Raw genomic sequence first — 27322 nt, forward strand, 5'->3', positions numbered from 1 at the left:
CTATTTCAGAAAACTATTTGTACTTCCGAAATTTATTTTGGGACATTTAATCGCACACCAGTACAAAATAGGTGTTTCGCGTGGACGGCGCTTATCACGGCGTTTTCCCATAAATGTCGTAAAAAAAAGGCAAGATGCTCCATAGAGAATCTGAAGCAAGCCAATCACGCACATTCTTGCCCATGTAATTGACCAATAATTTGCGCTTGGTCACTGACTCACTTTCACAACTTCTGTCTCATACACACATTTTAAATTGGATGGGAATACATTTCAGTACTTTTTTAAAACTTAAGTTAAACTAAGAGGACCCTTTCCCACTTAAGCATATTCAGGCAACAATGACATGACAAACATGAATAGATTACCAATCTTAAATCAGACCACGCTGCTCGCCAATAAAAGACTATATTAGTATCTACATAAAACGCATTATGTACAACTTTATTACATTAACAAATTGCATTACGAAACGTCAAATTCAGAATGACTCCCACTTGCATTATTCTTTTGCCAAGTTCCCCTTCTTACTTTTTGTTAATATTTGGAGATCTTCAACAGATGGCGGCCCATTCTTCTTCTCATAAGGTATAACTGTTGTCAAATACTGTAAAATAAAAAGAATACACAAACATTGACATTTGTTTTACTTTCTCCCAAGACACAACCGTTTTCTGTCAAAAAGAGGAAGCTTTTATTCTAGTAGTTTATTCCATTTCATTATGGTTAGGACATAAATTAAACAATTATCCAAATGTATTATAAAGACAAATTATCCATAGCAGATACATTTGCCTTACACAGGGCTTAGTGCATTGCCACTTTTGTATAACCCCCAGAGTCTTGATTACAGATGAGTAAGTATCTCCTGCCAGTCAGCCATTGAAAACACGATCTCCCCTTACCAGGAACCACACCCTGTAAGTCTACTTCGGTAACAAGATATCCACCATCTACAGAAACTTCAAACCACAACCCACCAGCCTCCACAACCTCACCAGACCAGTGGATGCCACCCACGATCACCCGCTCACCGCATGGGACCAGCTCGTCACTGAGAGCACTACAGCCATCATGAACTCCATCCACTTGGATGCATCCATGGACCCCTTGTCCCCACTACTTCTTAAACCTCAGGAGCAAGAACATCAGCTGCAAACTCACCTCAATTCTCAACACCTCTATCACTACGGCGGTCCTCCTCTACGAATGGAAACACACAGAGGTCAGTCCCTTCCGCAAGATAATGTCCGCCAATCCCAGCAAACTCAAGAACTACCGCCCCATCTCTCTGCTCCCCATCGTCGGCAGAGTCCTCGAGAAGGCCATCAACCGCCAGCTCACCAAACGCCTAGAGAGAAACAACCTGTTGGACACCTCCCAATCCAGGTTCCCAGCCAACAACAGCACAGAGACCGCCCTGATAGCTGCCAATGAGAACATCAGCATCCTCCTTGACCAGGGAGAAACAGCAGCCCTAATCCTCCTCGACCTCTGAGTAGCGCTCAATACCATATCCCACCACACCCATATAAAGAAAATTCACCTCATCGGGATCCAGGGTGATACCCTCAAATGGATCATATCCTTCCTCACAGGACAGACCCAGACAAGCACCCTACAAGTCGGAACCCAAGAGCATCATCTTTGGCATCCCTCAAGGTTCATCCCTCAACCCCACCCTGTTCAACACCTATATGACGCCCCCTAGTCAACATAGTCAGAATCAATAGCCTCAACATCATATCCTACACAGTCGACATCCCGCTCAGCCTCTCGCACTCATAAGACCCAGCCACAACCAGGATCCACTTCCACAACTGCATGATGAGTGTCATAATTGGATGAAAACCAACTGCCTGAAACTCATCACAGACAAGAACGAAGTGCGGATTTTTGAGAAAACCACCTCCTCATGGAAAGATACCTTGTGACCCTCCGAACTCGGACCCCCACCCACCCTGACAGACCACACCCACAACTTAGCATCATCCTAGAAAGCAAACTCACTATGAAACCCCAGATAAATGCAGTCTCCTATGCCTGCTTCCACGTCCTTCGCATATGAGAGATCTTTAGGTGGCTTCCCGTCACCACAAAGAAAACTGTCAGTAAAGCCCTAATCACCAGCCTGCTGGACTACGGCAATACACTTTACACAGGAGCCAATACCCAGTTCCTGAAGAAACTCCAGACAATACAGATTTCAGCTAGCAGACTCATCCTCCCCAAACTGACCCACCTAGGAAACCTCTACTGGCTCCCCATCCTGAAAAGATGGCAATTCAAGATGCTGACCCATGCCTAAAAGGCCCTGCATGACCTAGGACCTGCATACATCAATCGCCACCTTAATTTCCACCAACCTGCCAAACATCTATGCTCCTTCGCCCTTGACCACACTACGCAAATCCGCCAAAGGTAGGCTGGAGGATGCTCCTTCTCCTACCTCGGCGCCAAGTCCTGGAACGACCTTCCTCTGCAGCTCCAAATATCTTCTCACCGGAATTCAGAAAGGGATTTAAGACCTGGCTATTCAAATGAGCCCAGCAAGAACCTTGCGCCTGGATAACCTCGAGAGTGATTAGCCACGCTTTACACATCTGAGTTGATTGAAGTCAGGATGTTTCCCATGAAGGGTTCCACTGACACCATTGACAGTGACAGCAAAGGTCGAATTGCTTATGAAGTTTCTACAAACCCTGTACATGGTTGCAGATGAGGGCAGGTGGAAACATCTTAGTGGCACTTGCCCTCCACCACTTCCCACAGGTCTATATACACCTAAGGGAGGTAGGGGAGGAAAAGGAGATTGCAGTTCAACATCCACCATTACACTCCCCCTCATGGATCTTTGGAGAACCATTGTAAAGACAGATCACTTCCAACCCTTCCACCACAACACACTGTCTCTGGACACTATGGTCATTTAGACGAAGAACAGAGAAGTGTCAGCTTCCATGCAATGAAATCAGAGTAAGACTTGTTTTTCACTGTTCTGATATTATCGTTGTTTCAGACCAACAGTTTCTAATAAAACCAATACTCAAAATGGATATATAATAATCTAATTGTGGAGTACTTTGCTACCTCTTTATATTTACCACTGTAACATTCACTATTTAGAAAGATGAAGATAACCTATATATCCACTGATTATTTACTGTACAAACACCTCAGGGTAATCCCCCCCCCATATGGTACCATTTTTATAGGTGCTATGACGGTATATAGCATATACATGTTACACGGTAATTTTAAGACTCACTGTATGGTACCTATTGACCTTCGGGTGGAAGCTAATAAACTTTCACCAGATCCTTCAAGCAACATCTAAATTCTCCACATTTATGGGGATACCTCTAACGACATAACATACCGTATTGCACCTATATTCTGTGTATCTGGCACCTCTTGGGTAGATTCACAAATTGTGCCTAGTGTTAACATTTCTCGATAAATTAAGGGGATATTAGTTGTGAAACTCCATTTTGCAAATACCTTTTTATTGTATGCACTTGGCACCTCTCTGACCTAAATACAATCTTTTCCACCAATGTTTTCTAAAAGTGCCACCCTTGAAACTGTATGGGATATAAGATATAACATACAGAATATTTCTGTTTTTGGTAAATCTCTCAATCAAACCATCTTTGCAATGGATATTTTCGCACGTTACGTGCTTCTCGCAAAGTCAGCTTTCATTAACATCCTCCTAGAACTAGGTCACACCCAGAGAGTTAGCGCTCTATTCCTATTACACGTTACTTCGCGGTGATGTTGCCACGTCCCACGACTACGTCATCCAGCGTAATCACACCCACACGTTTACCGGCACTTGCTTTAAATCAGGAAACAAACGGAGGTCGGCATCGGCGAGCTCCTCTTGAAGCCCCAAGTAGGTTTGCACACAGGAGGTTCTACTTGACGAAGTAAGTGCTTAAGCGTGCCTCAGTTAGCAGTAGATCCTTACCTACATTTAATGGCGTACTATAGCGCTCCGTGCCAAATTATGCTTTGTAGTGTTTGACTACAAGAGCCCCCCCCCCTTCTGGGATCCGTTTGATCACGTTTTGTAACGAAAAATGTAACAGATTAATTATATATCTTTAGCATCCTGAATTCTGCCCATGTTTATCAATTTCCTGTGCAACCAGTACTCCTATTGCAAGCCTGGCTATACTAGCGCTTACAAGTCGTTTTAAGCGCTCAGCCATCTATTACATTATGCCTACAAACCATACTAATAAGTACTGTTTTGTAGATGCATTTTTCATAAATTAGTATATCTTAGTTAGCATAACAGCAATCAATATGTGGCAGTGAAATTTCACCTAGTTCACATGTTTTTCACTAATGCGCATACTTGTGACTACGCACGGTACTTATGCACCAATTGTCTTGCATGCTGCCACTACACCATGCACGAAATCGGGCCTTCATGAGTGTCCACAGTACATCTGTAAACTACGACGTTCTATTGAGACACCCACATTCCGAGCACGTATGCATACAAGAGTGCTTCTGTGAGCACAGGACGTACGTATGAATCGTAGAGCCAAGCAATTGGTATGGCATCCCTCTCTATTTGTTATGTATGTCGATTTATGTTGTATGTCCATTTTTTCCTTACAGATTGTTACCATCTTGTTGGTCAGTAAGTACGGTCATTTCACAACATGCACAACACACCTTAGCGAGTGTGCTGAATATCAACCATTCACTCATGTGGCATCAAAATGTTTTTTTAAGCCACAGCACTGTTCTTACTATCACGGTCCTGAAGAAAGCCTCCCTAAACAATCCAGAGGCTGAAAAATGTCGACCCATTTTTAGACAGATATAGGAAATCATTTTCATCTTCATAATATCTCACTTTGGTTTTAATGTGTCCTAAGGCCCTACAATTAAATTATTACCCGCTTGGGCACCTTAGAAGCATTTTTAACTACACACTTTTTCCACATTCACAAAATCCGCTCCGCTGTAATCAGGCATTGTAGCACAGCTGGGTTGCATTCGGCAGGCCAGCTGGGAACCCTATGATGAAGCATGCCATCAACCAGGTTGGTGGATGAGGGTTCTTCTAATAACCTTAATGGTTTTTCTGCACTCTAGTAATTCATACTAAATAGGAAGTTTCTAAGGACCTACGGGCCCGTCCGTGTTGTTGTATTAATTCCTAATGTAGGGAAAAGGACGCACTCCCTTATCTTCCTTGCTCTCGCCCATGTTCATAGTATTTTAGTTATTGGCAGTTTACAATACCAGTCATGCATTTGCTCATGCCAACATGAGAATCAAGGATAGAACTCAATGACCGTCGGCCACAAAATGGCACACCATGCATCATTAACATACAGCACGACAAAGCCTTCATTTTATTCATTTTGTTTATATGTTTTATTTATTGCTCCATGCTGGCACACACAACCTGGAAAAGTAAATACATTCGAAAAAATTAAATGTGGACAAAAAGTGCTTTTAAAAAAAGAAGCTGCCCAGCACCGAATGGCAGCTACCAAGACCTGAAAAAGATTTAAGAAAAAAACTTTAACGAACATTATAAGAGGGGTGAAGAAGGAAATGGGGAGAAGACACTGCGGGGAGGGGAACAACATAGAGCAGGCAGAGGAGTGATTGAAGAGCATGAGGCGGGAGGAGGAAATAAAATAAATACAAACATATCTAGTGTGCAGGAAGCAATGGATGAGCTTGGGGTGGGGAAGGAGAAGCAACACGAGCACACGGTGGTGGCAGGAATTTGAGGGGGAGAAGAACCACACCAGGGAATGGAAAGAAAGCATCTGAAAGTACTGGAACAAAAAGAAAAAAGATGTTCCCTGAAAGTGAACAGCGATGGATGCTAATCATTCAGTATAAATGATCGTAAAGAGACTATACTCCAGAGGTGAGAAAAACACAACCATGCCTAATACCCACTGTAAATTTAGGTATGGTCCATACGAGCTGTTATCAACATCCACTTAAATGTGTCTGTAGGCTAAATCTAAAAACTTTACAGGCCAGCAACGGAAGTCAGGTCTTCATGGGCAAAAAACAATGGTTACCAGAATTCAGAAGAAACTCCCCAGATAGTGGTTAAGAGGAGTCATTCCTAATGAAGAATAACTTTTGACACCACTGTTTACCAAGCCTCATGAAGACTCTTATCAATCAGATTCAAGTTAAAAACAAACCTTTTGTGAACATAACATAGACTGTTAGCTCAAGTTAAAGATCCCCCGAATACCAATGGTGTTCGATCCAAATTTACAAGGGATTATTCTTTGAGTATTGCACGAACCCTCAAACTAATGCATACTGTTATGCCTTTAAATCCATGCTATGGATTTCCTTACTGAATTTAGAAAACCGATCCCAGAATTGAGAGCTTCTTAATTTTCAGGCATTTTTTTTTTTAAATAACTGAAAAGTATAGAACAAGGAGTAGGTTTTATAAGTAAACAAAAACCACAGTAGTGACTACATGGGCATAGGGGGAAACAGAAATGGACAAGAAACGTAAAATATGTGCTGCGTGTATATATCATAATTCAAGGCATATATAAGCCATAGAAAAAAACTATTTACTTGCTTTGACTATATCAGTGATAAATCGCTCCAAAATCACTACACTTGTCCACCAACTGCTGCTTTTTGCAACCATCTTTGGTATGTTTGTTAGACCAGGAGACCAAGGTCTAAGAATTTCAGGGATACAAAAACGAAAAAATGCATGCACTCACCTGCACAACAAAATGGTATGCTTCTTTCTAAGCTGGTAAATGTCTGTGCATAGATCAAAGTGCTCTGCACCACACAACCATGTTATATGACAAAAGCAGGCCAAAAGAAAAGGGAGATGAGAAGGAGGAAATAAGGAGGAGCATAAGGAGTTCAAAATGCCTTCTTCATTTTGAGACTATGTGACACGCTCCACTTGAAAAAGCTCTCCCATTCTCTCTGCCAACTAGTTGCTCCTGGAGGATTGTATCCCGTTGTGGCAGAAAGAGCAGTGTCACATCCTGTTGAAGTAGCATTGCCTCTAGGCTGCAAGAGAGAACAAGAATTGGCAAAGCCCATAAGTCCCGGCAATCTGAGAGCTATTGGAGTTGTCAATGTTATTGTCTTTTATCCATGTGTTATTGAGTGGCATACCTATTGGCTTTGCTTGCAAAGACATATACAAAAACTTTAACAGTACTGACCAAAGCAAGCAGATAGCAAGACAAGAGAGGCCTCAGGCAGAATATAACCATGTGCTGTCATTGCAGCCCAGATAGAGCTGCCGGCTTCAAGAGATGGTTGCTGTGAATGTTTATACACCCGGATGTTGCTTTCTAACAGAATCCGGGGCAGCTTCTGGGTGTGGACGATGCCTTAATCAATGAATGAATCATACCTAAGTCTGGCGCATATAGAAGATGCTTGTGCCCTACGCTAATAAGTCCACTAGTGCATTAGTCTTCTGTAGCTGGTACAATTACGGAGCGGGGAGGGGAGAAAGAGCATATGGTGTACAAGTTAGTTTTTTTTAACATGAGGACAAAAAATAAAGAGAAAGGAGAAAAAGCTAAGAAAAATAGAGACAGTACAAAATGGACAGAGGATGAAAAAAGTAAAGGAGATTAAAAGAGTTCAAGAGGAACAATAGGAGCAAGGAGACAGAAAAGAAGAGAAAGGGGAAAAGGGCATGATGAGATAGACAAAGGTGGAAATAAGTAATGTTCAGATGAAAGGAAACAGTGACTACAGAACAAAAGGAACACGGAGAAATAGAGCAAAAAGAATGGAGAGTAAGAAAAGGAATAAGAAGGTAGAATCAACAAAAAAGGAGAGAAAAATAATGCGTGCATAATATCTGTGAGCGAGGCACCATAGACTAAAGCAATGGCTAATGCCTCACAGGGAGCCCATTTGGTCCATCTTTCAGCAGCCTATCAAGTAATAATATCAGGAAGGTTGTGCCTCACACAGTGATGACTTTTCTTTCCAGCGACGGGCAAGCAACACTGGGTCCTTAATAAAACAAGCAGTGAAGCGGAAGAGGGTTGGGGCACGAAACAGGCGCCCTCTGAAAACAGAGTCTGACATTTGATCTCAGTCTTTGAATGATCCGCAATGTGACGACCTAAGAACAAGATTTACAGGGCTGTTGGAGCGACTGAAAACACGAGAGCATGTGTTAAGTGCTCAAAACAAAAAACAATCTAAAATGGAAGCAGTGGATGGATAATAGTAATTGGTCCACGTTCTCGGGGAGGGCTGAACACAGGAAGAGGCAAAACGCATGCTTGCAATGGACAAATGGGGAGAAAGACCAGGAGAGCTACGATGGAGCCAGCAAATAGGAAACTTATGGGTGGAGTGAAGCCCACAAAGTATCTACAACACGTCTCTTCGAGACAGCACATGCGCAGTCTAGAGCCGAGATCTAAAAAGATGAGGTGACTCTGGGTCCCGCCCAGTCTGTACCACTAGAGATGATGTTACAGTGGAATGCCTGTACTGGCACTGGAGCACTCCAAGCAGACAGAGAATGATGAGCCTGTTGGCACACAACATAGCACAATCCTGAGCAAATGAGGACCATGCAGTTCCTTCAGATGAACTAGAGGAGTGGGCAAGGGCCAAAATATGAACAGTGACACCTAGAGTTCCCAGAGTGTGAAAAATACATTTCATTAGGTGTTAGGCATGCCGCAAGGTGGTGGCAACCTTAGCACCTGCAAATAAAAGTAGACACAAGTGTTCCCATTGATTATTTTTTAGAGCTGAAAAGAGGAATTACTTCTTCAGAATAACACGTGGAACAGGTTCAGACATAGCATAAAGTAAAGTTAAAACAAATGGGACCATGATTACGTTCTGCTTCGTTTCCAGGTAACCAATCTAAAGGCAGAGGATCGGGGGCACTGGAAGACTATCAAATGACGACTAGATTCGGAAACTTTACACTGCACTTACAAGGAAGGCAAATGCTCCACAGGCTAGGCTGATATTTATGAAGGAAATATGAAAGCCTTAACGTTGCACCTAGTGAGGAATGAGATATGTTGTATTTTTTGAGGCAAAGCTATTCACAGCTCTTTCTAAATTCTCGGAATACCTAGCCACTAATCTTTCAACCAGAAGGTAAACTGGAGCATTTGGCAAACATGGCCAGGGCGGGAAATCTAAGAATTCTCAGTCTTGAGAGAAACTAGAAGAGCTTTGTCAAACAATAATCAAAATTATCCTTCAAATGGCTGACCCGAACACAACGGTCAAAATTGAAAAAAAGCCATGCAGGCTCAAAAAGAGACACAAGGAAGCTCGAGGAGATAAGGAGTTAGCTCTGGTTGCCATGAGCAAGCCTTACTCAAATAAAATGCCACTTCAGTTCACAAAATAATATGGTTAAAATAGCAGCAGGGAAATCATTTACTTTTCTGCAGGCAACAGCAGGGACAGTTTTTGAAGCAAGAACAACTCCTCCTGAAGGACAGCATAACACAGAATAAGTATGGAAATAATCTACTTAATGAGATAAATATGTTTTAATTAGAGCTCAGTCAAAATCAGATGGCAGCTAAAAGTTTGAAATTTGCCTTACAGAAAATACTTCTGGAGTACATCAGGTTAGTTTGGTAAGATCACTGTGACCCAATTACGTTTTGCTTGAAATGAATAATATTTGTAAAGCCAGCTTCATAGAAATATTGTAAATAGACCTTGTAAAATAATTCTTGGGCCAGAGCACCCTTGATTGATAATCTCTTATCAATCTCACTACGTCTAATTTTCTAAATCCCTTCTCCTTTCTACCCAACACTTGGGAGTTTTATCCCCACTCACAACCCTTGAGCACTATTTTCTTTGCACGTTCGTTCAAGGCAACATGTGTGTTGAAAATGTTGTTTTGTGTTTACTTTTCAAAAAAGAAAATAACCTTTAATACTATGGAATAAATCTATGAATTTCAGTTCTAAATATTTGTCTGGTGCACATTATTTGAAATGTCTTTTCCTTTTGGTTTGATTTCCAGCAGCTTGAAACTTAATCAGCTCTAAACTGTAAACAATATTATTGAGTATTATTATTTGTAAGTATTGGTTAAGGACCATTGTCTCTGGCATCAAGATGGCGCCGGGTCGAGACAAATAGAGCAGAAATGAATATGTTACTTACCAGTATGCATCTGTTCTTGGCATGTAGGGCTGCTAACATTCATATCTATAGCATAGATCGCCGCCTAGTGTTGGGTCCGGATGATTGCACATTGTTGTCCTGGAAGAGTCTTCGAAGTATCACGAGATAGGTGGCTCCTCCCCTGGACTACAGTGCGCATGGGCATCGACTCCATCCCCAGATTGTTTTTAGCCATTGTGGCAAAGATGGAGTGTAATAGTGTAAACGATGGCCATGCGTGAGATTGAATGCAAGAAAGGTCTGCAGCCGCTACGGGCGCCGGGGAGGAGGGCGGGCGATATGAATGTTAGCAGCCCTACATGCCAAGAACAGATGCATACTGGTAAGTAGCATATTCAGTTCGAGGCATGTGGGCTGCTAAATTCATATCTATAGCATAGAATACATAGCAGTCCCTCCATTAACGGCGGCCGCCCGTGCCAGCTGCAGAAGTTTGAAAAAGTGTCTTAAGAACAGCCTGTCCTACAGCTGCCTGCTGTTTGGAATGCACATCTACACAGTAATGTTTGGTAAACGTATGTGGTGTAGACCATGTGGCTGCTCTACAAATGTCTTCCAAAGGAATGTTACCTAGGAATGCCATGGAGGCACCCAACTTGCGTGTGGAGTGTGCCCTGGGGGGGGACCGTTAAAGTGCGCTTAGCTTTCTGATAGCAAATGTGAATACACTTAACGATCCACCTGGCTATTCCTGCTTTGGAAATGGGGTTGCCTTTGTGTTGGGCTGAGAAGGCAACAAAAAGTTGTTGTGTTTTCCTAAAATGTTGTGTTCTGTCAATATAGTACATTAACGCTCTTTTGACATCAAGCGTATGGAGCATTCTTTCCGCAACTGTTTCTGGGTTAGGAAAGAATGCGGGCAGTTCGATGGTTTGATTGACATGAAACTGCGACACCACCTTCGGAAGAAATTTGGGGTTAGTGCGCAGCACCACCCTGTTCGAATGAATTTGTATAAATGGCTCTTGTATTGTGAGCGCTTGTAGCTCACTAACACGTCTCAGAGACGTGATGGCAATGAGAAAAGCCACTTTCCATGTGAGGAACTGAATCTCACATGAATGCAGAGGCTCAAACGGGGGACCCATCAATCTGGTGAGTACCACATTGAGGTTCCACACAGGAGCTGGCGGGGTCCTGGGAGGGATGACCCGCTTCAGCCCTTCTAGGAACGCTTTAATGGCAGGCACCCTGAAGACAGAGAGATGCTGCCTGTTTTGGAGGTAAGCCGCTATGGCGGATAAGTGTATCCGAATGGAAGTATATGCTAGATTGCATTTGTAAAGATGTAACAAATAGCAGATGATATTAGGAATGGATGCATCCAGCGGGTTGATATTGCGTTCTGTACAGTAAATGACAAACCGCTTCCATTTCGCTGCATAGCAAGCTCTGGTAGTGGGCTTTCTTGCCTCCCGGATGATGTCCATGCATTCCGGGGGCAAATTAAGGTAGCCAAACTCTAAGACCTCAGGAGCCAGATCGCCAGATTGAGCTGTTGCGGATCTGGATGCTGAATGTCGCCATGGTTCTGCGTCAAGAGCCGCGGGCGTGAGGTGTAGCCTTTGATGCGGTACCACGGACAGTTCTAGAAACGTGGTGTACCATGGTTGGCGTGCCCACGTTGGAGCAACCAGGATGAGTGTCATCGAGTGTTGCTTTAGCTTTCTTGCCACCAGCGGGATGAGAGGTGCTGGGGGAAAAGCTTACGCAAATTTGCCTGACCAGTTCATCCATATCGCATTGCCCTGCGACTGTGGGTGAGGGAACCTGGCGGCAAAGCTTTGGCATTTTGCGTTTTCCCTTGTGGCAAAGAGGTCTATCTCTGGATGACCCCACTGCTGGAAGTACGGGCGGAGTACTGATGGATGTAACTCCCACTCGTGCATCTGGTGGCTGTACCTGCTGAGCAGATCCGCCATCTGATTGTCCGTGCCCGGGAGGTGTTCGGCCATGAGGAAGATGTTTCTCTGAATGGCCCACTTCCACATGCTCTGAGCCAGATGAGACAACTGTGGAGAGTGTGTACCTCCCTGCTTTTGGATGTAGTACATGGCTGTCATGTTGTCCGTCCGGATCAACACGACCTTGTTGCACAGATGTACTTTGAAGGACTTTAGCGCCATGAAGATTGCCATCAGTTCTAGATAGTTGAAGTGCATCTTCTTTTGCTGCGTCGTCCATAGTCCCTGCACCCTGTAGTGGAGCACATGAGCTCCCCATCCCTGGAGAGATGCGTCCGTTGTCAGGATAATCTGTGGCACAGGCTCTTGGAACGGTCGGCCCTTGCAAAGGTTGTGTGGATTCCACCAATGCAGAGAGTTGTATGCCCGACCGGTCACCAACACTAGGTCTTTCAACTGTCCTTGAGCCTGAGTCCACTGATGTGCCAAGCATTCCTGGAGCGGACGTATATGCACCCGTGCGTGCTATGAAGATGCAGTAGGCCATCATGCCTATCAACTGCATGAACACTCTCGCTGGAAGGGAGTGTTGCGGTCTGAACCTCTGGATGAGCGACTGTATGCTGTCGATTCTCGCTGGGTTCGGTTGAGCCGTGGCAGCCAGAGTATTTATCGTCGCGCCCAAATACTGCCGCACGTGGGCTGGCTGAAGGTGCGACTTTGGATAGTTGAGAGAAAATCCCAGACTGTGAAGGAGGTGAATGGTGTGGGACATGTCCGCGGCGCACTGCTGGGCCGACTTGGCTTGAACCAGCCAGTCGTCCAGATAAGGGTAGACATGTATGCTTTGTCTCCTGAGGTGCGCCGCAACTGTCGCCAGACATTTTGTGAACACTCTGGGAGCAGTGGTCACTCCGAAGGGGAGGACCTTGAACTGGTAATGCCTGTTTTGGATGGTGAACCTGAGGTATTTCCTGTGGGATGGGTGGAGTGGTATGTGAAAGTAAGCATCCTTGAGGTCCAAGGTTGCGAGGAAGTCTCCCTGTTTTAACAATGGAAGAACCTGCTGCAGTGTCAACATGTGGAAGTGTTCTGATAGAATGTACTGGTTCAGGGGGCGTAGGTCTAGAATCGGTCTGAGTGAGCCGTCCATCTTTGGGATTAAGAAGTACAGGGAATAAACCCCTGTGCCTTCTTCCTCCACTGGCACGAGCTCTATTGCGCCTTTTTGCAGCATCACCGGAACCTCCTGCTGCAATAAGTGCAAGTGCTCTGCTGACATAGGACGTTGTCGTGGGGGTATGTTTGGTGGAGTGGAGGTCAGCTCTAAACAATAGCCGAACTGGATAAGTTGCCTGACCCACTTGTCTGTGGTGATGGACTTCCAGACTGGCAGGAACTGTTGGAGTCTACCCCCGACAGGTGTTTGATGGTCAGGGGGCAGTGACAGGAAGTCACTGTTTGTTGGCGGCAGAGGAACGGGAACTGTTGTTGCCTCTGCCTCTACCTTTGCCACTGTTTCCTCTGTAACCACCTCTGCTCTGCTTGGGGTACGAGGATTGCGCACCACCTTTATTGAATGGCGCCTGCTGCGACATGTGCCCTCTGTTAACACCTCGACTGCCTGAGCGACGAAAAGTGTTTCCTCTAAATTGCTGTGACTGGAGAGCCCCCATGGACTTTGCAGTCTCTGTATCTTTCTTGATCTTTTCCAGGGTGGCGTCCACCTCTGGTCCAAATAACCTATCTGGGTTAACGGGCTGGTTGAGGATAGTAGTCTGTATCTCTGGCTTGAACCCTGAGATGCGGAGCCATGCTTGACGCCTCAACATCACACTAGTGTTGATTGCCCTCGCTGCCGTGTCCGCAACGTCCAGCGCACACTTGATAGCAGCGTTGGAGATGAGCTTTCCCTCCTGGATAAGCATTTCAGCTCCCTCTTTGAACTGGTCCGGAAGGTGTTGCAACAGCTGCTCTAGGGTGTCGTAGTGAGCCCTATCGTATCTGGCCAACAGAGCCTGCGTGTTTGAGATGCGCCATATGTTGGCCGCCTGAGCCGCAACCCTCTTCCCCGATGCCTCTAACACTTTCGACTCTTTGTCTGGGGGAGGAGCTTCACCCGTGGTTTGGGAGTTCGCCCTCTTGCGGGCATTAGAGACCACCAAAGAGTCCAAAGGCAACTGGCCCTTGATGTAGGTTGGATCGCCAGGTGCCGGCCGGTATTTCTTCTCTATTCTAGGGTTGACAACCCTTGATCTCGTGGGCTCTTTGAAAATGTCTGCCGCATGTTTAAGGACCCCTTTTAGCATTGGGAGAGTCTTGACTGTTTTTTCTGCAGTGGAGAAAGTGTCAAACAGGAAGTCAACCTCCACAGGGTCAGTATGCATTTCCACTTTATGATTGAAGCTGCCCTTTCAATTAAGGCATTAAATGCCGCAGAATCTTCAGTGGGAGACGTCCTCACGTTATAAATCTGAGGATCATGGACTGCTTGCTGGTCCCCTTGATCACCTGTGTCCATCCATGAGTCTTGTTGCTCATCAGGCTCTGTGTTTGCAGGAAAGTTGTACTCCTCATCTTGCTCTCCTTCATCCCCACCAGAGTAAGTGGGAGAAGGTGTTGCACTCCTCCTAGGCTGTGTAAGGATCTGTTCAACCAGAACTGGTGTTTCTGGTGCAGGCCTCTTGCGTTTCAGAGGAATAGTATACGACCCCAAAGGCTGTGATGTTATTTTCCTCTTGTAGAGCGTGAGTTTCCCGGTGTCGGCATCGATGTAACGTTCCGACCGCTCTTCAATTAAAGGTTGTCGATGACTTAAACCCCCAGCTGGGGGAGTTGACTCCGACACCGAGTCAGTGGGCACCGACCGCGGTGCAAAGGCCTTCGGCGCCACCTTAGGCGGTAACGTGTAGAGGATCGGCTTCGAGGTCTTTTTTGGTAGGTCAGCCGGCTTCGGTGCGAAGGAGTCTTCGGTTCCGATGCCAGTGCCTTGTCCTTAATGCGCTTGAGGGAGTCCGAGACCTGCTTCGTAAAGGAAGCGGATGGTTTCGTTGACCCGACCGATGCCCTCGGTACGCCTCCAGGGGAAGACCCGAGCGTCGATGACTTTTGCTTGTCTGCGCGAGGCGCAGAAGCACCCTGGACTGGTGCGCTTCGATCACTGTCCACGGCCGCGGACGTTGACGCCGACGGCGTTGGAGCAGTATCCTTTGCTTTTGGCGTCGGGACCCCAGACTTCGGCTCGGCGCCCTTGGCTGACTTCGTCTCGACGGCCCCCTTGTTCTTTGGGTCGACAGACTTCCCCGAAGCAGGCTCGACAGCCTTTTTGGATTTCGGCTCGACCGCTTTGCTTGAGACCGGCTCGACGGCCTTCTTCGAGCTTGGCTCCTTTACCAACTTCGGCACCTTTGCCTGGTCGACAGCTTTCTTTGGCTTCGAGGCCTCCGAAGACGACGGCGTCGATGGTGGAGCAGGCGTCTTCGGTTTCGATGGCGCCTCGGCCATCTTAGTTATCGTCGACACCGATGGTTTCGGTTTCGATATCGATAATGGCGGCTCCGCTGAGGTGTCCGTAGCCGGGCCTGAAGGCGGGGCCGTGGATAGAGGTGTAAGGTCTTGGGTAAGGCCGAGTGGCGATCCCGCGACCTGAGCCTTTGTAAGAGTACGAACGGGGCATAGCTCATCCTCCAAGCTATCTTCCATGGCCCCATATGCTTCCTCGTCGTCTCCTACCTCATCGACGATTTCCTCTAGGTCTTGGCCTTCGACGTCCGCTTCGTAGTCGGACTCGACCTCCACCGGTGCACGTGAAATTTGCAACTGAAGCTCTTGCTCATCTGCGTCGAAGATGTCCACCGGTGCTGGAGCCGATCGCTGGGCCTCGAGGCGCGCCAAGCGCCAAAGCTTAATCGTTTTCTTTGATCGAAATCTGGAACAGGCCATACAGTTGGCCTCGTCGTGGTCCGGCGACAGGCACTTGTTGCACACAGGATGGACGTCGATGTGTGGGTACTTGGATCCACACACGGGACATTTCTTGAAAGGACTCCGCTCCATGTCGTCGAAGTCTTGCTGCGTCTACTGGGCCTCGATCACCGAAGAGTAACACGACTCCCCGGATATCCGACTCGACGAGTTGGAAGTTAAACGGGACCGAACGCGAACAATACCGACGTATAAGGAAGGCCTTTTGGCCTTGAAAAAGTTTTGTAACGACTCCGAACAGGAGACGTCGAAATCACATCCGAACCCAATGGCGGAAAAAAACAATCTGGGGATGGAGTCGATGCCCATGCGCACTGTAGTCCAGGGGAGGAGCCACCTATCTCGTGATACTTCGAAGACTCTTCCAGGACAACAATGTGCAATCATCCGGACCCAACACTAGGCGGCGATCTATGCTATAGATATGAATTTAGCAGCCCACATGCCTCGAACACCGACAATGGGAGCAAACGGGCAGCTAAGTTTGATCATCAATCACTACGCACCTTATTAATCAGAGGGACTGCGCAGAGTGGCAAACATGGGCGCACTGAAGATTTTGGGACACTGAACCTTCCAGACATGGTGGAAAGTTCCAGCATGTAGACGGCCGGGGCCCTCAGCATTCCTTAAGCGGACCCGGGGAGATAAGCCAGGGACGTTCAAAGCAGGAAACACCCAGATTGTGATACAAGGTAGCCATACTGCATTTTTAGCAAGATAGGCCCCACTTTAGCGCAACTGGAGATAATGGCCAGATATTAGCCGGCGGGGGTCCAGCCAAACGGAAAGCGCCAAAGGACAGCGAGTCCCTATCTGGCAGAATGGCGCTCTGAAACTACGCCCCCAGCTAGGGGAAGTTGGTGCGCAGACGGTGCCAGGTCTGCGCATCACCGCTTCACCATCAGGTCTCCCCTATGCCACCGAAGAAGTTCCAGCAAAACAGGGTGTCCAGCTTCTTTTCACCGGTGGAGGTCCGCCAAGAAACAACCCCGGAAGCCACCATGGCCCTAACCCAGGAGGACCTACAGGACTTCAAGAAGCAATTAAGAAAAGAACTGAGAACATACTTAACAGCATCCATCGAAAGCTTGAGAGCCGATATCAACTGACATATACTGTCTCTCCAAAATGATGTGACTCCTTGGGTACCAGGACATTGGTTTTGGAAGCCAAAGCGCAAGACCTGGAGCAACAAGCGCACATAATGGCAGAAGCATCTCATCTCATGGACCACAGCTCCAGTCGGCCATCCTTAAGTGTGAAGTCCTTAAAAACAGGTCTAGTAGAGACAATATTTGTGTATGGAATTTGGCGGAATCAATGGAAAGCCCAACTCTGGATGCGTTTCTATCAGGGATCTTCGCGGAGCTGCTAAACGATGCGTCACTGACTGTTACAATTGAACGTGTACACCACATGGGTCCACAGCAGGAAGGCCCTCACAAGCGCCCCAGAGACGTTCTGGTCAAACTCCACTCTTTTAAGGTGAAGGAGCCGATACTGCAAGCGGCACTCAAGGCAGACAACGTCACCTTCCAGGTAGATTTGTGGGCACTCTTTCAGGACATTGCTCCAGCCACATTGTCCAGGCACTTACAAGTCAGACCGGCAATGGATAAGCTGCAGCAAGAAAAAATTAGATAACGGTGGACTTACCGTTTGGTTTAGCAATTGAGGTACACAACAAATCATACCATGTTACCACCCTTGAAGAAGCAGCAAAAGTATTAGGGATCTCCCAAGAAGAAGAACAGGCATCAACCTCCAATCTCGAAGAGTTTCCCGGAGCAGCTAAACCAGCCAGAGAAAAGCATCAGTGGAACACGCAGAAACACACAAAGCAAAAAAAGAAAGCGGCAGAAGGGTGTGATAGCTAGAAGGCAATGAATATCTGATCTGTACAAGAATCGCTCCGGACACATGAATACACTAACTTCCCAAGGGGCATCCACAAAGATAAGCTAAAAGGGGATCGTCAGGCTCTCAGAGGGGCGGGTTTATAAACGGGACGCTATGGAACTATATATTGACCTAAGGGGTAGCAACTCATACAGACTCATTCCTCTGGAATTGTTTTACTGTGTTTCGTCGATGCATATCCCGTGGTTCATGGAAGAACTATAAATATGCTAAAGCAGACTAGACCACGTCCTGACTAGTAAAGTAGTTATGATACAATGATGAAACAATTAATTTATGTTGTAATGTTTGGTTAAACATTAAAAGTTCCCATTGGTATATGGAACATCCGAAGGGAGGGTCAGGGTGGAGTCAAGAGGGAGGGATCACTCCCGCCTTACAGGAGAGGTGTGGGGACAGGGAGAAACAACAATATAACCGGGTCAACAATAATGGGCAACACGACACTGAGTAGGAATATGGTGATCACTATGTCAACTTGGAATGTGAAGGGCCTGAATTCCCCCGCTAAACGCCAAAAAATATGGAAATATATTACAGATAGGAGGAATGACACAGTGTCCCCCTCAGGAAACGCACCTGAAGAAGACAGAAGACCTTAGATTGCGCCACAGAGTCTACCCCCTAATTTACAGGTCATCTACAACATCCGAACACAAAAGGGTAGCGTTAATGTTCCACAAATCGTTGCAGTTCTCCCCGTCGGGCTGTAAAGCAGACAAGGAAGGACGGTCAGTAATGGTTAAAGACCAGCTGAGAGGCCATCTATGCACCTTCGCTACAAAATACGCCCCAAACACCAATCAAATCCCCTTCATACAGTCCTTCTTAGATAAGTTCGCAGAAGGGGACATTATTCTTATGGGAGACTTTAACCTGATATGGGACCCCAATCTAGATAGCACACATCCTACTACACATGGCATGGGCAGCTTCTCCAAACCACTGAGGGAGAGGTTTGAGGACCTGGGGCTAGTGGACTCATGGCGAATACGGCACCCGCAGGGCGGGGACTACACCTTTTTCCCTGACTTGCTTAGAAGTTATTCACTTATAGACAACATTTTTGTGAGCAACACCCTGGTACAGACCATTCACACAGCCTCCATACATCCCATTACACTATCGGATCACGCACTTCTGGAAACTACCCTGAACTTGGCAGTCCCCCCCCCAAAAAAAAAGTAGACACAGGTACTTCCCCAACTCGCTGACGCAAGAAAGATTACTGAGGGATGAACTGCACACCTTAATACAGGATTAGTTCTTTCACAACAAAACAGGGGATACATCTCCTTCTACTACCTGGGACGCATTCAAAGCGGTGATACGGGGTCATTGTATTGCCCTAAACTCTAACCTGAATAAACAGAGCCGCTGAACAATGGTTACTTGAGGCTGAACTTTCTACAGCTGAAAAGGTACCCTGACTCTAGCCCACACACACACGGTGACAGCATTAAGGGAGAAACTAAACGCCATATGATCCAACCAGGCGGAACTTACTCTCCTGAGACTGCAGCAGATAGGTACTGATCAGGGCAACAAAGTAGCCTCTCATCAAGTGCAACAATTGCAAGTCAAAAGGGAGAAAGAATACATTGGGGAGCTTGAGGATGGCTAGGGAGGGACCACAGGGTCAAACACTGACAAGGCACATATCTTTGGGAGTTTCTACCAAACACTATACGCAGCAGAATACAACAGCACAGGCCCAGCAGGCGTACTTGGCTGACGACAACCTACCCCAAATAACGAAAACACAAAATGAGTGGGTGGGAAGTCCAATCATAGAGGAGGAGATCCGGGCGGCATTGAGGACTTTGAAACCTCACAAAGTTCCGGGCCGGAAGGGCTGACGGTCAATTTTACAAGACATATGGATCAAAGTTACTTCCTCATCTGTTGACCTTGTTTAACCATATAGCGGTGACACCCACGATGACTGAAGCAATAATCTCAGTCCTGCCCAAACCAGGCAGAAACCCCAAACAGTGCGGCTCGAATAGACCCTTTGCTCTTTTAAATCTTGATAGCAAACTCTATTAGAATATTTTGGCTACACGACTAGACACCATACTTCTAGATCTAATACACCCAGACCAATCGGGGTTTATCAAAGGTCGCCAACCACATCACAACATTAGGAGGGTGGTACACTTAACAGAAAAGACAGGGGAAAAAGGGTTTCCAGCGATCTTAGTAGGTCTAGATGCGGAACAAGTCTTTGACCAGGTGTATTGGACCTTTCATTTGCCTACGCTCCGGAGGTTTGGCTTTGGAGAGCAAATCCTACAGATGGTCAGAGCGAACTACGCAACACCAAGGGCAAGGGTACTGGTCAAAGGGGTGAGCTTCAAACTTTTTTCCTTAGGGCGGGTAACAAGGCAGGGGTGCCCACTGTCACCTCTCCTATTTGCACTGAGCATTGAACCTTTAGCCGCTGAAATATGCTTCACACAAGAAATAAAGGTGTCCATTTTGGTGCCACTAAGCATAAAATATCTCTATTTGTGGATGATGTCCTGCTTGCTTTGACTCCCCCCGCACATCGCTGCACCCTCTAATGGAAAAATTGAGGCGTCTTGAAGGGTCTTTCACATCAACTTAACAAAATCTTGTATACTCAATTTAAATCTGTCCCAGGCTGACAAGGAATCGCTAGAGGCACACACCCCTTTTCAGTGGGCTAAGAAGGACATAAATTATCTGGGCTTAAAAATAACCCCCGTAAATCGAGGGCTATTTAAAGCTTACTATCCTCTGTTGATACAACAACTGAAAACGGATAGGAAAACATGGGCACCAGTGTACCTGTCGTGGTTGGGACGCATACAGGCTGTGAAAAGGATGGTATTGCTTAGGCTTCTCTACTTGGTTCAGGGCCTGCCTATCACACTGGACAGGGGACACTTCGCTAACCTCCGCTCCATGGTGACAAGGTTTATCTGGCAGGGACAACAAGCTCAACTTCCATATAAGGTTTTGCCCACAGCCAAGACAGCAGAGGGCTTAGCACTACCAGACTTTTTCCTTTATTATAATGCAGCCCAGCTCAGGGTGTTACCAGAGTGGTCGGTAAGAGAATAAGACAAGCATTGGTTACACATGGACAGGGAGGTGGCAGGGAAATACATCTCAGACTTATTTGGAAACCCAAAGATGACCACCCGCCCAACGTGTACTTGAGCACGTACACACGGACCACATTGCGAGTTTGGGATGACATAACTAGGCAGAAGGGTTGAACCACATTCCCTTCCCCTTACCCTCCCATCTATTTCAACCCGGAGTCCCCTGCGGCACAGCGATTGGGCCCAGACTAGGCTTGGCGACAGGGCGATTGCCTAACAATCTCCGATTTGTTTTAATTTGGGAATATTAAAATGTTGATTGGTGAAAACACGACTTTAAACTGCCGGATACGGAACTATTTAGATTCTCCCAACTTAAACATTGGGTCATGTGGACGACCATGAAGGAGGCTGCCACCAGAGATCTGACTACCCTGGGACACTTTGTTAAGAGGGGCAGTGGGGCCAAGTACTGCAGCTCCTTTTTATGTGCACAGTTACTCTCCACGCTGACACCGGTCAGGCCACGCCATGTAACGAATTGGGAGCATACACTGGGTGAACCCCTTTATGACCAGGATTGGTCTCGGCTGTGGCGAGACATCTTGAGGTGTAATCACTCTATGGGATTGAGGGAAGCACACTATAAATTCATGTACGACTGGTACTTATACCCCCACTAAGCTCAAGAACATTTTTCCCTACTCTTCGGACCTAAGTTGGAGAGGATGTGGCCTGCTGGGGAACTATAAACAAATATGGTGGGACTACTCCAACATTCGCCCCTTCTGAGCTGCGATACTGGCCCGAATGAAAACTATATTGGGATACCCAATACCAAATGACGCCAAGATGATCCTGCTGGGGATGATCCACAACAGTCCTCGCTACCAAACAAACAATGACAAGGCGGTGATGTGGCTGTGTTTAGGGGCGGATGAAGATGGCGGTGGCGGCAGCATAGAAGTGCACATCCGCACCCTCGCTGACGCAATGGCACGCCAGATTGTGGCAAGCAATCATGATGGAGCGTATGGGAGATATAGCATCTGACTCCCATAAAAAGTTTGAGTATGTATGGGGGCCCGTAGTGGGTTACCTCTTCACGGGATTGCCACTTTTTGCATGCTCCACACGCACCAGCAGCATGCACCGGTTTCAATTATAAATCGAAGTTGCACCCTGCACCGGTTTCAATTATAAATCGAAGTTATGTAGAGGAAGACCGACTGACGCGGGAGAGAGCACCATGGCCCTATGCCTAAACAACCTACATGAGGCCTCCACAGGGCACTCTAGAATTTATGGAAAAGATTATATCCATGTACCAAAGTTAGATTACGGGGGTGGTGTAGGAGGAGTATTCAGGAAAATTTGGAGACAACTGATTGTACAATATGGCACTTTTATACAGCACACTGTAAAAAGTATTAGCTCTGTAACTATGGTCAGCCTGTTATATTGTACTGGGTATGTTTAAATACTCATCTGCAAACAAACAGCAATAAACAGTTTTGACAAAAAAAAGTAATGATTATTAAAACATGTATGAAACAAGTTAAGTATTGTACAAAGGGCTTTGTTAAACTTACGTGAATGCAATATTTAATATATATTATAAACCAAGTGTTTTTAACATCACAGATCGAGTTGGAGATTGGTTCTACAGCAGAAATCTTAAATGCCAACTTTAAATAACCCACAAGAGACACATACCTAGCACCCTTGCACTAAACACGGAGGGCCCCAAAGTGGAACAAAGGGTGAAATTGGGATTATGAATTAGGATAAGGAGAAAACAGCAAAATGTGCGTATTCAGCAGTTCAACAGTAGGCTGCAAGCCATAAACCACATAACTGCTGCAATTCAACCACAAAGAATTATAACACATAAGACATACAAGCAAAAGAAACAACAATAAATCCCCAGCCAATTCATGTCCCACACCATCACCAATGAACAGCACAGAGAAGGGAGCACATGCCTATTCACAATTTAAACAAATGTACTTGCAAAACAAAAGGGAAAATCAAAAACAATTATACCTCAGTTTGAAATTTGCCCTTTCAGCAGACTTATCCTGGATTGTTTTACCTTTCTACTTAACTCTATTTTTGATGGCCATAGTACTCTACTCAATTCACTCCTGCTAACCAGTTGTACAGTGCTTGTGCCCCCCCCCATCACTTTAGCATGTTGAAAGTGGTATACAACTGGTTGGCATATTGAACTAACCTAAACAGCCGTAGTATATGGTACAGAGTTTACACGGGGCCTATAAATTAAATGCCACTAGTAGGCTGCAGCACCTATTGTGTCAACCCACTGCAGTGACCCAGCAAACTGTCTCCAGGCCTACCTTTGTAACCTGGCTGTGCAGTTTTAAACTCCCAATTCGAACTGTCAAAATAAGTCCTTTTTGACAGGTCAAAACCTTCCTTTTCAATTGATAGGTCCCCTGTTTACTGTTGCACATGACCTCACAGTGAAAGCCAAACACTATTTTCGATGTAGTAAGGCTGGCTGCTCCACAGGAAAACACTGGATTAAATTATTATATCTAATAATGCTAATTACAGTTTGCAAGCAGCTGGAAAATGATAACTAACACCCAGGCCTTCACCCTTCTTTAGTCCCCAAATCCACACCAGGCCCAATCACAGTGGCCTCTTGTTGAGATCAGTGTCAAATTCTGCTGGAGTGTCGAGGCCTGCTGGGGTTTTACATAGCAATCCTGGGGAACTCTTCAAAGGGTGAGAGGTGGATTCCACAACAATTCCAGTGTATCAGCTGCCTGGTTGCTGATAAACTCTGCTTTGTTCTACCAGACTTTTGCCTCTGAGTATCTTGAGGGTACAGGGACTGCCTCAAACCGGATATTGGTGCTCAATGAGGGAGGACACAATATTTACCATTGTACATTTACCATACACACTCACAACCCTGAGAGCCCAAGTTTAGTGTGGCCGAAGACTGCCGCCATCTTGAAAATGCCCAAAGTAAGTAGGGATAGTCCCAGAAACTGTTACCCCATTGGTTAGGGTGTGCTCAAGTCATTTCCACCCACTAGCTTGTGCGGCGCATAAATGTAGCATGTCCAGGCATCCATTTCAGATCACTCCTGGACCTGAGGAAGCGCATAAGTGGGCTAAACCTGCTGTCTGCAACCTGAAAAGAGGACTGCACTGGTTATGTCTTGCATCCAGGTCAAAGAGTGGGCTTCAAAGGTCATAAGGCTGACCTCTTGTTAAAGCTACAGAGACAACAAGCTACAAGGCCTTTTCACCAGCTGTTCAGCGGATCAGAGGCTAATGAACCTAGACTAGACTCTTCCTGATGCCAAGTGATTCTCCAAGTGCCTCCCCCCAAGGTCCTGGGTGGCTTTAAAAGTGTACTCTTGTGGCGGATTAGGAAGGTAAAATCTTTGATAAGGGCAAACCTAGTTAGTGTCGACACACACTCCATCGAGGTCGGCGTAAAATTGAATCTAGGTCCTGCTCAGCAAAGACCATTCACCATCATTGGCACTGTGTGCTTCTTGGCGTTATTTCTACTTAAAACGTTAAAAAACTCATATCTCTGGTTCTCCTTATTTGATTTTTGTCATTTTTATGTCATTTTGCTTATTAATGTTTACTCTATTTTTCTAATTCAGTGTGAGATTTTTATTGTCTTGCATTTTACCTTTTTTACTATTTTGATTCTGCCTAAATATTTTACACCTTTCCTCTGAGCTAAGCCGATCTCCTCTGTGCCATAGCAACGAGGTGATTGAGCTCAGGTTTATTTAGTGACTTTGGTAGTTCACCCTGACATGGGTTCTGATTATTGTTACTTGAGGTGGGTACTTGTTTCTCTCAAACTAAAAACCCTATTTCTTATACCAGCTCTTTCATCTACAAATTAAGCACCAGTGTCTAAAGTTGGTGATCATCCCCGAATTAATAATCAGGAAAAACACATCTGGAGATCCCAATAATCATTTGACAGCTCCTTTCAGACAAAGACTCACCCCAACCAAGGCGCCACATTAATTCATAAACATTTTAGATAGGGCTTCAATTCTTCTCCAGTTCCTTCAAATCAATGTAAATTTCAGACTGCAAGTCCAAGACTCTGGGGTGGCAGGTGTTCAACCACTTCTAGATCTAATACACCCAGACCAATCGGGGTTTATCAAAGGTCGCCAACCACATCACAACATTAGGAGGGTGGTACACTTAACAGAAAAGACAGGGGAAAAAGGGTTTCCAGCGATCTTAGTAGGTCTAGATGCGGAACAAGTCTTTGACCAGGTGTATTGGACCTTTCATTTGCCTACGCTCCGGAGGTTTGGCTTTGGAGAGCAAATCCTACAGATGGTCAGAGCGAACTACGCAACACCAAGGGCAAGGGTACTGGTCAAAGGGGTGAGCTTCAAACTTTTTTCCTTAGGGCGGGTAACAAGGCAGGGGTGCCCACTGTCACCTCTCCTATTTGCACTGAGCATTGAACCTTTAGCCGCTGAAATATGCTTCACACAAGAAATAAAGGTGTCCATTTTGGTGCCACTAAGCATAAAATATCTCTATTTGTGGATGATGTCCTGCTTGCTTTGACTCCCCCCGCACATCGCTGCACCCTCTAATGGAAAAATTGAGGCGTCTTGAAGGGTCTTTCACATCAACTTAACAAAATCTTGTATACTCAATTTAAATCTGTCCCAGGCTGACAAGGAATCGCTAGAGGCACACACCCCTTTTCAGTGGGCTAAGAAGGACATAAATTATCTGGGCTTAAAAATAACCCCCGTAAATCGAGGGCTATTTAAAGCTTACTATCCTCTGTTGATACAACAACTGAAAACGGATAGGAAAACATGGGCACCAGTGTACCTGTCGTGGTTGGGACGCATACAGGCTGTGAAAAGGATGGTATTGCTTAGGCTTCTCTACTTGGTTCAGGGCCTGCCTATCACACTGGACAGGGGACACTTCGCTAACCTCCGCTCCATGGTGACAAGGTTTATCTGGCAGGGACAACAAGCTCAACTTCCATATAAGGTTTTGCCCACAGCCAAGACAGCAGAGGGCTTAGCACTACCAGACTTTTTCCTTTATTATAATGCAGCCCAGCTCAGGGTGTTACCAGAGTGGTCGGTAAGAGAATAAGACAAGCATTGGTTACACATGGACAGGGAGGTGGCAGGGAAATACATCTCAGACTTATTTGGAAACCCAAAGATGACCACCCGCCCAACGTGTACTTGAGCACGTACACACGGACCACATTGCGAGTTTGGGATGACATAACTAGGCAGAAGGGTTGAACCACATTCCCTTCCCCTTACCCTCCCATCTATTTCAACCCGGAGTCCCCTGCGGCACAGCGATTGGGCCCAGACTAGGCTTGGCGACAGGGCGATTGCCTAACAATCTCCGATTTGTTTTAATTTGGGAATATTAAAATGTTGATTGGTGAAAACACGACTTTAAACTGCCGGATACGGAACTATTTAGATTCTCCCAACTTAAACATTGGGTCATGTGGACGACCATGAAGGAGGCTGCCACCAGAGATCTGACTACCCTGGGACACTTTGTTAAGAGGGGCAGTGGGGCCAAGTACTGCAGCTCCTTTTTATGTGCACAGTTACTCTCCACGCTGACACCGGTCAGGCCACGCCATGTAACGAATTGGGAGCATACACTGGGTGAACCCCTTTATGACCAGGATTGGTCTCGGCTGTGGCGAGACATCTTGAGGTGTAATCACTCTATGGGATTGAGGGAAGCACACTATAAATTCATGTACGACTGGTACTTATACCCCCACTAAGCTCAAGAACATTTTTCCCTACTCTTCGGACCTAAGTTGGAGAGGATGTGGCCTGCTGGGGAACTATAAACAAATATGGTGGGACTACTCCAACATTCGCCCCTTCTGAGCTGCGATACTGGCCCGAATGAAAACTATATTGGGATACCCAATACCAAATGACGCCAAGATGATCCTGCTGGGGATGATCCACAACAGTCCTCGCTACCAAACAAACAATGACAAGGCGGTGATGTGGCTGTGTTTAGGGGCGGATGAAGATGGCGGTGGCGGCAGCATAGAAGTGCACATCCGCACCCTCGCTGACGCAATGGCACGCCAGATTGTGGCAAGCAATCATGATGGAGCGTATGGGAGATATAGCATCTGACTCCCATAAAAAGTTTGAGTATGTATGGGGGCCCGTAGTGGGTTACCTCTTCACG

At 46.1% G+C, this 27322-nt stretch overlaps 1 protein-coding gene across 2 annotated transcripts in view; it reads right to left on the reverse strand.

Annotated features, from left to right (window-relative positions):
* Positions 1-27322, reverse strand: part of FEZ2 (fasciculation and elongation protein zeta 2) — a 473881-nt gene that overhangs the window by 51466 nt on the left and 395093 nt on the right. For both annotated transcript variants that reach the window (XM_078649276.1, XM_078649275.1), the window contains one exon: positions 532-607. In XM_078649276.1, the coding sequence (XP_078505402.1) occupies positions 532-607 (76 nt within the window). The remainder of the gene's footprint in view (positions 1-531; positions 608-27322) is intronic.

This window comes from Lissotriton helveticus, chromosome 6 (genome assembly GCF_964261635.1).
Source record: "Lissotriton helveticus chromosome 6, aLisHel1.1, whole genome shotgun sequence".
Classification (NCBI taxonomy): Eukaryota; Metazoa; Chordata; class Amphibia; order Caudata; family Salamandridae; genus Lissotriton; species Lissotriton helveticus.